We start from the raw sequence: 14,044 nt of genomic DNA, 5'->3' as shown, positions 1-14,044 counted from the left end.
CATATACATACACACCACACACGCACATACACATACCACACACACACCACACCACACATACATACACATATACATACACACCACACACGCACATATACACACTACACACACACCACACCACACATACATACACACCACACACACCCCACATCACACAAATACACATATACACACATCACACACATGCACACCATGCATATCACATACATATCATACATATACACACACGCCACATGTACATACACACACACACACATACACCACACACTACATGCCTACCACACATAGACATATACTTGCACACAACACACACAGCCACACGTGGAAAGCAAATACTTTTCATTGCCTGGAATATAGATAAACATCCACAAGGTCACCAACACTGATAGGAGTAGAGAACTTTACACATGTATATACACACTCCACACCTATACACATCACACACACACACATACACACCACTTACATCCACACACCCCACATCATACACACATATACACATACATCACACACATACATCACATACATATACAATATGTGCATACATACCACACATATATACACATATACACACATATCACACACATACCCTATACCACAAATATATACATATATCACACCACATACACAGCAATGTACATAAAACATACACATGTAAACACCACACACGTACACCACATACATACCACACATCTATACATGCACACTACACATATACACACCGTGTACATAAACACATAACACACACCACACCACACACATATTCACACACACTACACGCACAACACACACAAATACTCACTCACCTTCTAAGACTGACAGATGACCTGAAATCAAGGTAGAAGGTGACACCCAGCATATATCTTCAGGCCACAAAGAGGGAAGCAGTGTGAACTGATGGAAAGCATGGGGCTTTTGGAGTCAGATATATGGGGCTCTAATTCCATCTCTGTTATTTACCTGCAATGTGTCCTTCAGGGAATTAATCAATTCTCTCTGAATCCCAGTTTTCCCATTTGTGAAGTAGGCACATCACACTTACCCTGTAAGGCTGGTGTGAGAATTAAGTGGAAAAACATGTGCACACCACTCCCGACATGCTACCTGTCCCAAAGCTCTGTACTCCTGTCAGTGTTGGTGACCTCGTGGATGTTTATCTATATTCCAGGCAATGAAGTGTGTTTGCTTTCCATTTGTTACATGGAGATAGAAATTCCATCTGTCTTTATAATCCTCACTGGAAACACATTAATTTCAAGATAACAAAAATGCCTCAAATCAGTCTATTGTGTAGAAATGACTAAAATATACAATGCAGGTACCAGTTGTGTACTTTTCTCCATGTGACTCTTTTAAAAGACCTAGCAGAGTAACAGAAACATGGCTGGATTCTCGGGCCGTAATATATGTGAAAGGGATGGATGGGATGAAGATGATTCCACAACATATGGAAACAAATTCTAGGCTCTGCAAAGGGTCCTCGCTTCTAAAAGAGTAGCCTCCGTTCTCTTGGCATATCACTTGTCATAAAAATCCAGTTAAAATGATTACTATCCTTCACGCAACACATTTTATAGCTACATAAGAACCTTTGGTATCTTCTTGAAAATCTGAAGTCTAAGATGGATTTTTTTTTTCTTCTAAGTCTGCTCTTGCCCTGACAGTCCATTCTTCACAGGCAGCCAAAGTGATCCCTTAAAAATCTAATTGAGATCACATCACTGCCCCGCTTATAACCTTTCTTTCACTTCTCCTGGAATAAAATCCATCAACAAGGCTTGCTGGATGGAGGTCCCAGCCCCCTTAGCTCCATCTGTTACCCCTTTTCTCTGCTCATTATGCTCTAGATACTTGGGCCTTTTTGCTGTTCTAACACACTAAACTCTTTTCTACCTCAGGGTGTCTGTACTGCTTTTCCTCTGTTTAGAATGCTCTTTTCCTGCTTATTTGCATGAGGGTCCTTTTAGCACTTGTATTAAATCTTTAGAGAGGTTTAACAATCCCTTCTATATTCTATATATTCCCTGGTCATAGCTCTCTATTTCCTTCATTACACTTACATGTTTTGATTAATTGTCTGCATTCCTCACTCCTTTGAAATGTAAACTCCCGGGCCCAGTGCAGTGGCTCAAGCCTGTATTCCCAGAACTTTGGGAGTCCAAGGCGAGTGGATCATTTGAGGTCAGGAGTTTGTGACCAGCCTGGCCAACATGGTGAAATCCCATCTCTACTAAAAATACCAAAATTAGCCAGGAGTGCTGGCACGTGCCTGTAATCTCAGCTACTTAAGAGGCTGAGTCGGGAGAATCGCTTGAACCCGGGAGGCGGAGGTTGCAGTGAGCTGAGACTGTGCCATTGCACTCCAGCCTGGGCGACAGAGTGAAATTCCGTCTCAAAAAAAAAAAAAAAAAAAAAAAAAAAGAAAAGAAAAGAGAAAAGAAATATAAGCTCCTAGAGGACAGGGAATCATTATTGGATCCTCAGTATGTAGTACACTTGAGTATCTGTTAAATAACAGAAGGAACAATAGCTCAAGCCCAGATATAGATTTTACTCAGAGCAATATAAATATAAACATAAAGGAAACTATAACCTTTATGATAAGGATCCTGTTCTTGTCTTTCTTTCATTTCCAATGTTATCTTTACACTGAGAGATTTAATGTCCATGTTGATAACTCATTTAATAATCTAGCCTTGAACTTCCTGGATATTCTCCCCTAGATGTGAAATTTTTCACTCTTGATTTACTTCAACCATCTCCTTCTACTTTTAAAATCTTAAGTTCCAATAGTCCACCTGTTATCATAAACTTCTTGCCTTTTAGTTTTCTTACTTTCATTTCACCTGGAAACTCAAGGCATAGGGAGTCTCACTGGGATCTGAGTCAGGGTTCAGGAAACCAAGGCATCAAATTAAGAGGCAGAGCATCTGCACCTGTCAGGGGGCAGGGATGTAAAAGGGGATGGGTGCTCAGGATGTCCAAGAGCAAAACTTGGATACCAGAACACGGTCAAAGCAACAATTTTAACCCAAACGTATACAGATACAGGGGCAGAGAAGACACAGCATCAAAACCAGTTTCTGTCAGGCAGACAGAAACTGGAAGACTCACATAAGGGGCCAGAGATAATGATTGGTGATTTTCATTGCTTCCCCAAGCTATCTGCAAACTACTGGAATGGGTAGAGGGAAGGGAACAGGGGTGGAACTGGAGTTCTTGGAAACCCAGAGCCACCGCTTACCAATTATGATGACTTGGCTTCTGACTGTACCATCTCACCAGATCTGCCTCTTACCAATGATGTCCTTCAATCCAGTTCCAATAGGCAGCTTTCAGTCTTCATTTTCCTGGGCCTCTTGTCTCCATTGGACTTTGCTGATGGCCCCTTCCTTCTCAAAATGCCATACTCTCTAGGCTTCCATGACACCACATTCCCTAGTTCTCTTCTGACCACTTTGACTGCTTCTTCTCTGTCTCTGCCAAGGAATACTGACTCTCTTTCACCTTCCAACTTGTGTTCCTCAAGGTCTGCTTGTGTCTTCTTGTTCCTTAATTTTGCCGATTCTTAACAGCGATCTCTTTCACTGCCATGTCTTCTACTAACTACAAAATTCTCGTGACTATGAATACCAAATTCACATCTCTTGCACAGTTCTTTTATGCCTGAGTTTCAGAAATGCACGATCACTCTCCCTGGATTTTTCCCAGACACCTTAAGCTCAACATGTCCCAAAGAGAATTCCTAGTCTTCCTCACACAATCTCCTATTCTAATACTGCTTATTTTAGTTGGAAGTTCTATCATCCACGCAGTCACCCAAGCAAAAAATCTAGAATTTAAACTTGACTGGTTCCTCTCCCTCACTACCCATATCTATCATTTAATTCACTCATTCAACAAACTTTAATCAAGCCCTGTGATTTACCAGGTATTGTTCTAATTGTGGGCTAAATTGTGGTAAGTGAAACAGATATAATTTCTATCTTCATTAAGAATATCAACTACTGGATGACTTTGTCTCTAAAGTGATTTTTTCCCCCAGCCCTCCTCTTTTTTTTTTTTTTTTTTTTTTTAACTAGCAGTAGTTGGCTTGTAATAGATGCTCAATTAATCCTTATTGAATGAATGAATACATGAGGATGTAACTATCTGAACATCTGCTGTCTACATAGCACAGAATATGACACAGCAATTTGATGCCATTAAACATATTTCTAAGCACACATTATGAATGAATAGAAGCCAAAACATCTGGCCAATTTAGCTGGAATACCCCCAGTGAAGCATTAGTATGCTTTATCTGTGTTATGCAAACACTCAGATGGTCGGGGCTTCCGTGGAATTGACTGGGTGTTTTGGCACAGCATAGGCTCAGCCAGACCAGTCTTGATCTCTTCCAGGGACAAATTATGTCTCTGAATTGCACATATGGCTCACTGACTTCTAGAGTTAGGCATAAGTACAAACACTGAATACTTGTGACTGTTTTAATAGGCTCAGTAATTTCCAAAATATTATTGGTGGCACGTGGTTATTCATGAATATCAGCACACATTCACTGGCTCTTCAGTCTGAAGGCATCAAAATGAATTCAGATTATTCGTGCTGAAGATGGCACAGATGGGTTACATCCAGGCAAAACTTGGGTATCATAAAAAATACATGGTATGACTAAACAAGAATAACAATCTCTAGCTAATAATGACAACTCGTAGAATAGGTATTTGGTGGCATCAGGAAATATCTTTAGGAAATCAGAAAATAAATATTTCAAGTACTCCTATACAATTTAATCAGATCAATCAACTATAGAATAAAACCAAGAACCTCCATCTTCCTCTTCTTGGCTCTCAGTTATTAGTAGCAAGTTCATGTACAATACAGATTAGAACATTAACGAATTATCTTAATTCCTACAATCAGTTTAACTGGAGAGAGATTCCTCAAAAATAAAAAAGACAAAACAAAAACTGAAACTGAGAGAGACAACTTTATGCTGAGGTCTTCAGGATGAGGCATGCATTTCTTTCTCTTTAAATAATCAACATTCAGACCCAAGCTAACAACAGGCAAAAGCAGCAGAGAAGGCACTGTCAGCTGGTCATGCACCCACTCCAGGAAGTATATAACACCATTATTTTATAAAACAACAAACTGTACCATGCATACCAACTCAGAGATGGAAAGAAACTAGGCATTGCAATCAGTTATGACTTGTGTGGGCATAATAATTTTGGGGTGAAATTAAACACTCATAAAAAAGCTGTCAAAGACCTAAGAGTCAACTCTTGCAAGGCATGCAGCCTAGATTCAACCTGCAGCTGTTCCCAGTGGAATCTGGCCCACATTTTCTCATAGTTCCTCCCTCACAGATCCAGAAAGAAACCATATAGCCTAGTCTCAGAGTGCCCCATCAAACTTTCAAATGCAGAAGAAAGAGGGGAGACTGTCAGCATTTTAACCTTTTCCATTTAAAAAATTTTTAGGCAGACAGATTTTTCTTACCTACAAGTTAATGAGAAATGTTCAGGTCTATGGAATTTAAAAATTAACCCTTATATGTCTTCATAAAACTCCAGACACTATTGGCTGGGTACTTCATGGTACTCTCAGCTTCTGCTTGGTTGAGGATCTTGTCAGAAACTGTCAGATAACTGTTAGATAAGTGTTATATATTGGCTATCTTTATTTCTTTCTCTAAAAATGTATAGTACAGTCACACCATTGAACTTACATGAATTCAACTAAATGTGCTGTGTCTAAGAGGTAAAGGGGAAAATCCATATTAGAGCAGGTAATTTTGCCATGGCTCTGAGCAAGCATTTTGGGAGAACAGAATCTCTGTGTCCACCTTGGTTCTTGACCTGGCTCAGCCTCAGTTCTCTAAGTGCCTCTTGGAATCTGAGCATCTCATTGGGTTTAATGTGATTTCAATATTTGAATAAATTATTTAAAAATAATTTTGGTTATTGGTGATCTACTCCTTATGTACTGACTTTGTAGCTCTGTCCTTCATAGAAGATGCAAATCCGTGTTATATAAAAATAGAATCATGTGGGCAGCTTTGAAATTGCATGCTCCTACTGAACTCCCTGACTCCGACCATCACTTGGTGCTACTTTCCTGTTTCCAAATCAGCAGTGCCCTCCTGATTTTGAATCTCAGAGGGCGATGCAGAACTGATGATGGTCAGCTACCAAAAAAGGGACATTATCATGTACTTGACCCTCCCCTTTAGTTTAATAACAGAGGGTTTATTTTTCCCAACATGAGTGGTTTTTTGGTAAAATTACAATTCAGCTTCACATAATATTTATTTTTAGCTAGGTTACCAAAAAAAACAAAAAAAGAGAGAGAGAGAGAGAAGGTGTTAGGAACCCTCTGGCATTTCTGGCATTTCCTGAAATTGCACAGGAGGTTAATTCTGTCCTGAGGAGACACAGAGATAGTTTGATCATTTGCAATTATGGTGCTCACTGGAGAAAAGGTTAAAGATGAATCAGTTTTCTCTGAGGCGTCTGGATTGGAGATGCACACGAGCATGCATTCATGGCCAAGCAGAAGGAGGAAGAGAGGACTTACATTCTGTTTCCCCACGATATTATCAAAGGGTAGCTCAGGGCTCCAGGATCCTTCAGTGAACGTGGCCCCACTGTTTCTCCGGTCTGAGGAGCTCACTGACTCCTTGACGATATCTTCAGGCAAGGACAGCAGGCTGTCCTCAGGCTGCTTAATTAAATAAGTCTCGATATTATGCTTCCTCAGGAATTCATTCCTCTCTTTCCCGTGACCCTCTTCCACGTTATAGTCACCGTTGAGGCAGTCCAGTGTGGCTTTGGAAATGTGAATCCTCCTGTGTGTAGAAGGCATAGGTCATTACACACTCCTGATGTTGCCTGCAAAGGCTATATATTTTTTGTCCTGTACAAAGCCAACACCAGGGTTACACCTGGGTATTATTAGGACATGTCCTCAAGGACAATATTTGTCTTCCTAAAAAGTAGAAAGAATAAAATAAAATAGAAGCATAAATTCATGAGCACAGTATCACGGACATCGCCCCAAGAGACACTGTTGCCTCTGATAAAATACAGCCCTTCTGAGCAACACCTAAGCACATCTTTTGGCTCTTCTTATGATTGTCAGCCTGATCCCAGCAAACTTTACAAAACAGTGATTTTTTTTTTTCAGTGGTGTTGATTATATCGGAAAAACAAGTGCTGCAAATGTTTCTGAAACCCAGTGGCAATTATTATCCAAATCACCAAGCAAAAACAGTTCTTTCATCGTCTTGGAACCTGTCCTAGCATTTCAGTCTTTGTGTATTTGTATCTTGTTTCTCCAACTTGTCTATATTCTTCTCAAGGGTGATTCTGATAAGTCCATAGGGCTGCACTGAGGGTCCTTTGGGAAAACCACTTTGGGTGCAATTTCCCCTATAACATGTATACTATAAGGAGCAAAGAACAAAGCTGTGGACATGTGCAGGCTGGCAGCTGACTGGGCTCACTCACAAGTGAAGTGACTCATGGCTGCACAATTGTCAGCCACCGTAGCTCATGACTCAGGCTTCTTTTTTAGCAAAATAACATATGACATCAGGGCCTTGAGGATTGAACTTGATTCATGGAAATTTCACATGGTAAATTCTTCTGGGGAAGACTTTTTCTGTCCTCATAACTGTCTAACTCAATCAGACTACTTATTGGGTTATAATGTGGTCTGGGTAGACCAGCAAGGCAAGGTGGTTACAAACATGGACTTTGTTGCTAGATCTCCTGGATTCAAACCCAGCTCTGCCACTTGCCAGCTGAGAGATCTTGGGCAAATTACTTAGCCTTTCTATCAGTCCATTTTCTTACCCGTAATATGGGAAACATAATAGCACCTATCTCTGACCATCACTGTGATTATTACACAATTTGATTTGTGTAAGGCAGTCAAAACAGTGCATGGTACAATATATACACTATAAAAGCAAATATGTAAGTTATTAAGAGTATTCTAAGAAATGCCATTGTCATCATATTACTGTTGTGTATTCCATGCCTCCTCGAAGCTTACAGAAGACTATTGTCAGGCCTTCTGAATAAGAACTCCAAGCTTTCATTCTCTGGCTCTATCACTTCAAAGCTCATTTTCTGACACTCCTCTAATATAGCTCTCCTACGCTCTCTCCAGCTATTCAAGTAATTGGCAATTCTCCAGATTCAATGTGCTATTTAGTGCTTACTAACAATTTCCTACTGTCCAATTCAGCTCAAAAGTCATTTTCCTAAGTTTACTTTAGTATTCATTTGAATGAAAGAATGCTTAATATTTTGATTGGCTTTTGTAATGCTAAGAATAATACATCCAAGTAAACAGAGAAGTTTTTAAAAAAAATTTTAGAGTGGCTTTTAAAAATGCACTGTAGTGGCTCATGCTGAGGAAGCCGAGACAGGTGAATTGCTGGAGCTCAGGGGTTTGAGACTAGCCTGGGCAACATGACAAACACCATCTCTACAAAAAAATACAAAAGTTAGCTGGGCGTGGTGGTGCATGCCTGTACTCCCAGCTACTTGAGAGGCAGAGGTGGGAGGATCACTTGACCCCAGAAAGTTGAAGCTGTAGTGAGCCAAGATCATGGCACTGCACTCCAGCCTGGACAACAAAGTGAGACCCTGTCTTAGAAAAAATAAATAAATTCATTAATTAAATAAAATGCAGTTTACTTTTAGCATCAGCTCTGTTACTCCCTCTCATCCTTCTAACCCATTCTGCTAAATCCTTCCTTACAGAGAGAATAGTTCATTGCAAAGAACATAAGAAAAAACAAAGTACAAACAAATCATTTCTGATAATTTAAGCATGTTCTCCACATCTTCCACATAAATATCTTGATTGATTTCAAGTGCAAGATGTTAAAAATAAGTGTGTGAAAGATGTTTTCGCTCTCTTGAGAAATGTGCTGAATAAATACAAAATATTCCCAAGATGCATTTTGTTAATACATATGAACTCAATAATATTGACCTGGGAGAATAACAAATGGTTTGACCTTCCATGAAATGGAAGTCCTCACCCGCTTTCTCAGATGAATCTCAGAGTTAAGACTGGAAGCTTATCTTTTCTCCTAGGCAAAATGAACCTGGTAGGAGGGTTTTCTAAAGCACCATGGTTGATTTTCTTTTCAGATAATTAAGTTTGATTTCAACCCCATTTAGCGTTTTCTCTGGATTCTACATTTTTATTATTCTGCTGTCAGTACGTAGGGGGACAAATACTTCCATGTATTAACTCAATATTATGTTTTCACTAGTGAAAGAGATCCTTGCCTTCACTGATTCTTCTGCTGAAGTGCTAATCAATATATACCTAAATGTTTTGGTAGAAACTGGGTTTTATATGTTTCTTTTCATCTTTGCTACTAACTTGAGCTTTGGGGTAAGGCATTTGCAGATGAGATTCTGTAGCTTGCATTTCTTTCTAAGGAAATGTGTCAGTTTTCAGGCAATATTCTCATATATTGAGTTTCAAGTAAACTTGGCGTTTTCTGATAAATTTTAATGCTAGGATATAATAAAAGTAGTCATGATACTAAATTAAGACCTAACAATTGTGTAACTCTTGCTTTGCATAAACGTTATCTAGTAGCCAAAGGTATTACTGTGTGTCCTGTGGATTATCTCATATCATTTCCGTTCTTCAAACAACCGGTATTAGACATTTCTTTGTCTCATTTTGTAGATGCTGAAACTGACCCAGAAGTAACAAGTACATATTTGGCCCCAAATCATATTAGGTATTAGTGGCAGTGCTGGATTGAGATAAGTGCTTTTACTTTCAGTGTCTCTCTACCACCCTGGAACTGTATTATATGGTAACTACTACCACCACAACCACCATTAATATTTACTGAGTACAGGACAAAGGACTTTATATGCATTGTCTCATTTAACACAAGCTCAAAAATGGTGATCTTCATGGTGTGGTACTAAGGCCAGCAGTTTCTACCGGGAACTGGTAGAAAGCATCATCTTGAGTTCCATGCCAGACATACTGACCCAGAAACTCTGCAGGTGGGGCCCAGCAAGCTATGGTTTAATAAGCCCTAGGGTGATTCCAGTGTTGAAATTTGAGAACCATTGTTCTAGAAACCCAAGGTTCAGAGGTGTTAAAGAAGAAGACAATAAAAAAGCAGAAAAATATAAACCAAAACAATATCAAACCATGGTGAGTTTGGAGTCCCATTTTGACATTCCTACATTTTGCACATTGACAACATCCCATGGCAAAGCAGAGCTGGATGCTATATTGAAGGCTAGACTAAGTGCTTTTTAAGCACAAGCACATTTGAAACTGCATTTTTAAGGCTGATAATGTTTTCAGTCCAAACACAGTGAAGAAACTGGGAAGGGCATGAAGTACTTGCCACAATCTTCCAGCCTTCATAACTGGTAAGTAGTAAACCCACGGTTCAGACTCATGACTCATGATATTAAAAATAAGGGTGTGAAAGATGATTTAAACTCAGTCACTTTTCTGTTTATTTTTACAAGTTATTTTATTCATTTCTCTTCTCTTTCAACTTTTATTTTAGAATTGGGCAGTATATGTGCAGGCTTGTTACAAAGCATATTGTATGATGCTGAGGTTTGGGGTAAGACGAAACCCTCACACAGGTAGTTAACATAGTACCCAACAGGTAGTTTCCTGTCCCTTGACCCACTCTCTCCCTTCTCCCTCTAGTAGGCCCCAGTGTCTATTCTCGTCTATGTACTCAATGTTTAGCTCCCACTTAGAAGTGAGAACATGTGGTATTTGGTTTTCTGTTTCTGCATTATTTTGCTTAAGATAATTTCTTTCAGCTGCATCCACGTTGCTGCAAAGGACATGATGTCATTCCTTTTATGGCTTCATAGTATTCCATGGTGATGTGCTGATTTAAACTTGGTCACTCTTCTGTTTCTTAATGTTATTGAGAACAGTAGCTAAACCGGCTTTCAAATATCAAAGCAGAATCTTACAAACCCCAAAAACATATTCTAAGGTTTGCAAAAGGAATCTGTTGAGTATATGGGCAATTCCCAGTTTGGTGATGCTTTTAAGATACAGGCCTGGAAACCAGATGAACTGGCTATCTTGTTTGTCTAAATTCAGCAGGTAGTTGCTTGTGGGAAAATCCTAAAGAATGGAAAGATTTAAGAAACCCAGCAGTAACACATCAGGCCTTCTTCAATTCTAAACCTGTCTGACAAACAGCCATGACACACCACATAGAGTGAAGGATGCCCATAAGAATAGTAACTGACCTGGGGCTGTCCCTGCACAGTGTACAAAGTGCTTCATACACATTGCCTGAGGTAATCTTCAGAGGAGACCTGTGAGGTGGATTATGCCCATTTAGCAGATGAGAGAACAAACTCTCATGGAGGAGGAACATAAGTTCACAAGGTAGCAAATCATAAGTATTATTATCTCTCTTCCTGCAGTGGAGAAAGTTAGACTCAGAAGTTAAGCACTGACCTGAGATCACATAGGTAGAGTGATGTAAGCCAAGTTCACACTAAAATCACATGCCAGGTGCTGTGCATGCTTTACACAACTTGCTGAAGATGACAGCGTTTAGCATGGGGCAGAGAGGGAATCCTAGTTACTCTGATTCCACCACTTGTTTTCTTTTTCCCCCATGTTAACATATTACTTGATATTAAACATAATTTGCAAGGAATGATGGCACATACCAGAGAAATCTGTGACTCCAAGGGCAGGTCTAGGGGTAGGGAAAGGAATATGTGGAAGTGCACTATCTGTCTGTCTCTATCTATCTATCTATCTATCTATCTATCTATCTATCTATCTATCTATCTATCTATCTATCATCTATCTATTTATCTATCATCTATCTATCTCCATCCATCCATCCATCATCTTTAAGAAAGAGAGGCTGCAGAAAATCACACTGGCTCACATATATTCGAGATCTTATTAGGTCCAATCTGTTTAAACAGAATCTTGATACGACTTTTCAAGACTTACCTTAGTTGCAGTGGCCTTTGCAGATCACTAGCACCTTTGGGGATCCTATGTCAATCAATCTTGACAGCCAAATTTGAAAAGCTGAGTTTCTAAGGAAGAGCCTGAATTTCCTCACTGAGTCCTAGGTCATGCATGGAAAGTCAGTAGGCCTTAATCCTGGGTGCCCATTAGAATTCATTGAAGAACTTAAAATAGATTCTGCACAGATTCTCCTTTAAATAAACTGGCACATGGCCTGGACACTAGTATTTTTTAAACGTTCCTTTGGAGATTCCAATGTGCAGCCAAGTCTAAGAACCAATGCTATGCAGGGCACAGACCTGAACTCCTCAGTGTTATTGTTATTCCGTATCCTTGTTGCCTCTGATGCATTTTACTAGATTTTGGAAGCTAATAGTTGTTTGATGTTTCAATGTCTGGTCTCCTTCCAAATAATTGCTTCCCTGAATTTCTGTAGATGGGAAACCCACTGTCACAAAATGAGCAAATGACAACCATTCAGCATGAAAAGGACTTTGCTTTGTCTTACCCGGGGATTCCTCCAGATTCGAGTTTGTTTGCAATGTCCACATCCCAAGACCAGACATCAAACTGCCACTTCCTTAGTCCCAGAACACCACACAGCACCGAGCCTGAGTGGATTCCAATCCTCATGTCAACATCGTGTTTTGTCCTTGACCGCACATACCTGTTGACATAGGTAAATGGAGAGACACATGTGTAAGACCAGAGTGGGCATCCTTGGCTCTGCGCTTTCAATGTCTCTTCTTCCATGAAGCCTTCTTGGGTTCTTTAATAACTGGAAAGAGTCTCTGAACATCCTTAGCCTTTTATCTGTACTTTTAAGGGCTCTTTGAAACCTTCCTCCAAAACCTGCTGTGTAACCTCTGTCTTAGGGAATGCCACCAGCATCTTTTTCTACCCAACATTAACCTGTGATAGATTATTGATTTCATACTTCATTCCACATTCCATTTCCAACCAAAATGTCAACTGTTTCCTTCTTTCTAGCTCTTCTGTGACTTAGTTCAGACCACCATCATGCCTGAGTCTGGGATCCCTGCCTCAGCCTCACCTCTTTCCAGCCCATACTGTCATGGTTTCCAGTTGCTCCTTCTAAACACAAATGTGACCTCATTACCGCATTACTCTCTTCTGACCTACTCCTTAGAGCTGTGGTCTCTGAAATAGAGTGTTTACATCCCAGGGTTGAGCTGGGTCATCCATTGAGATGCAGGAAGAAAATGTTAGAACTTCCATTCACAGCTTTTGTTACTTATTTTGAAAAACTTTACCAACATTTGATATATACATTGATACTGGAAACTTAGTGGGTACATGTCTGGTCATCCTCTGACTGTAAGTATGGAGGAGGCATCTTGAGAAGACAGAAGAATTTCTACCATTGGATGATTTCCTGTAGTCATGAGCATTCTTTCTTTCAGAGTATTTTGAACAATTTTAGTTTATGATTAAATGATGTCATTTATACAGAAAATCAAATGGTAGAATATAATACTTTGTAGAAGAATTACTAGAAAAACCTTCATTGCCCCCCAAATACAATGATTATCTGACCTCAAAATGCTTAAAAGAGTTGTCAGACTTAAAGTTGAGCTATTCATTTGTCTTTGACAAGAAGACAAGTGTTCCAGATTTGCTGATATTTTTGTGATAATGAGTCGCCATTAATATTCCTTCTAGCATATATTTGGAAAAAACCCACAAACTTGCTTATTTTATTTCTTCCGACTGAAGATGATGACTTAAGAATGAGCAAGAAAGTAACTGATTTTTAAAGAAATTGTTGCTCTGAAGAAAGCATTTTGAGAATGGAAGTTTGGAAATGTTTACATCTTTTTAAGAATTTTTTTGTAAAACCAAAGTTGTTATATCATCTATCAAAATTCTTAGAGCTGCACATTTACTAACGTTTAAATATCTTCTAAATGAAGATTTCTGATGAGGTCTGAACCCATTTATAAGGGCTTAAATCCATTTATGAGCTTGGAAAAAATTT

At 39.3% G+C, this 14,044-nt stretch overlaps 1 protein-coding gene across 2 annotated transcripts in view; it reads right to left on the bottom strand.

The window, feature by feature from the left end:
- The window catches only part of ADCY8 (adenylate cyclase 8 (brain)), a 283,450-nt gene that overhangs the window by 116,661 nt on the left and 152,745 nt on the right, over nucleotides 1-14,044 (bottom strand). For both annotated transcript variants that reach the window (XM_011968626.1, XM_011968627.1), the window contains exons 6-7: nucleotides 12,554-12,712; nucleotides 6,586-6,856 (exon numbers count right to left, since the gene is read on the bottom strand). In XM_011968626.1, coding sequence (XP_011824016.1) covers nucleotides 6,586-6,856; nucleotides 12,554-12,712 — 430 coding nt within the window. The remainder of the gene's footprint in view (nucleotides 1-6,585; nucleotides 6,857-12,553; nucleotides 12,713-14,044) is intronic.

This window comes from Mandrillus leucophaeus, unplaced genomic scaffold (genome assembly GCF_000951045.1).
Source record: "Mandrillus leucophaeus isolate KB7577 unplaced genomic scaffold, Mleu.le_1.0 Scaffold851, whole genome shotgun sequence".
In the NCBI taxonomy this organism is placed as follows: Eukaryota; Metazoa; Chordata; class Mammalia; order Primates; family Cercopithecidae; genus Mandrillus; species Mandrillus leucophaeus.
This window is presented reverse-complemented; position numbering and strand designations above follow the sequence as displayed.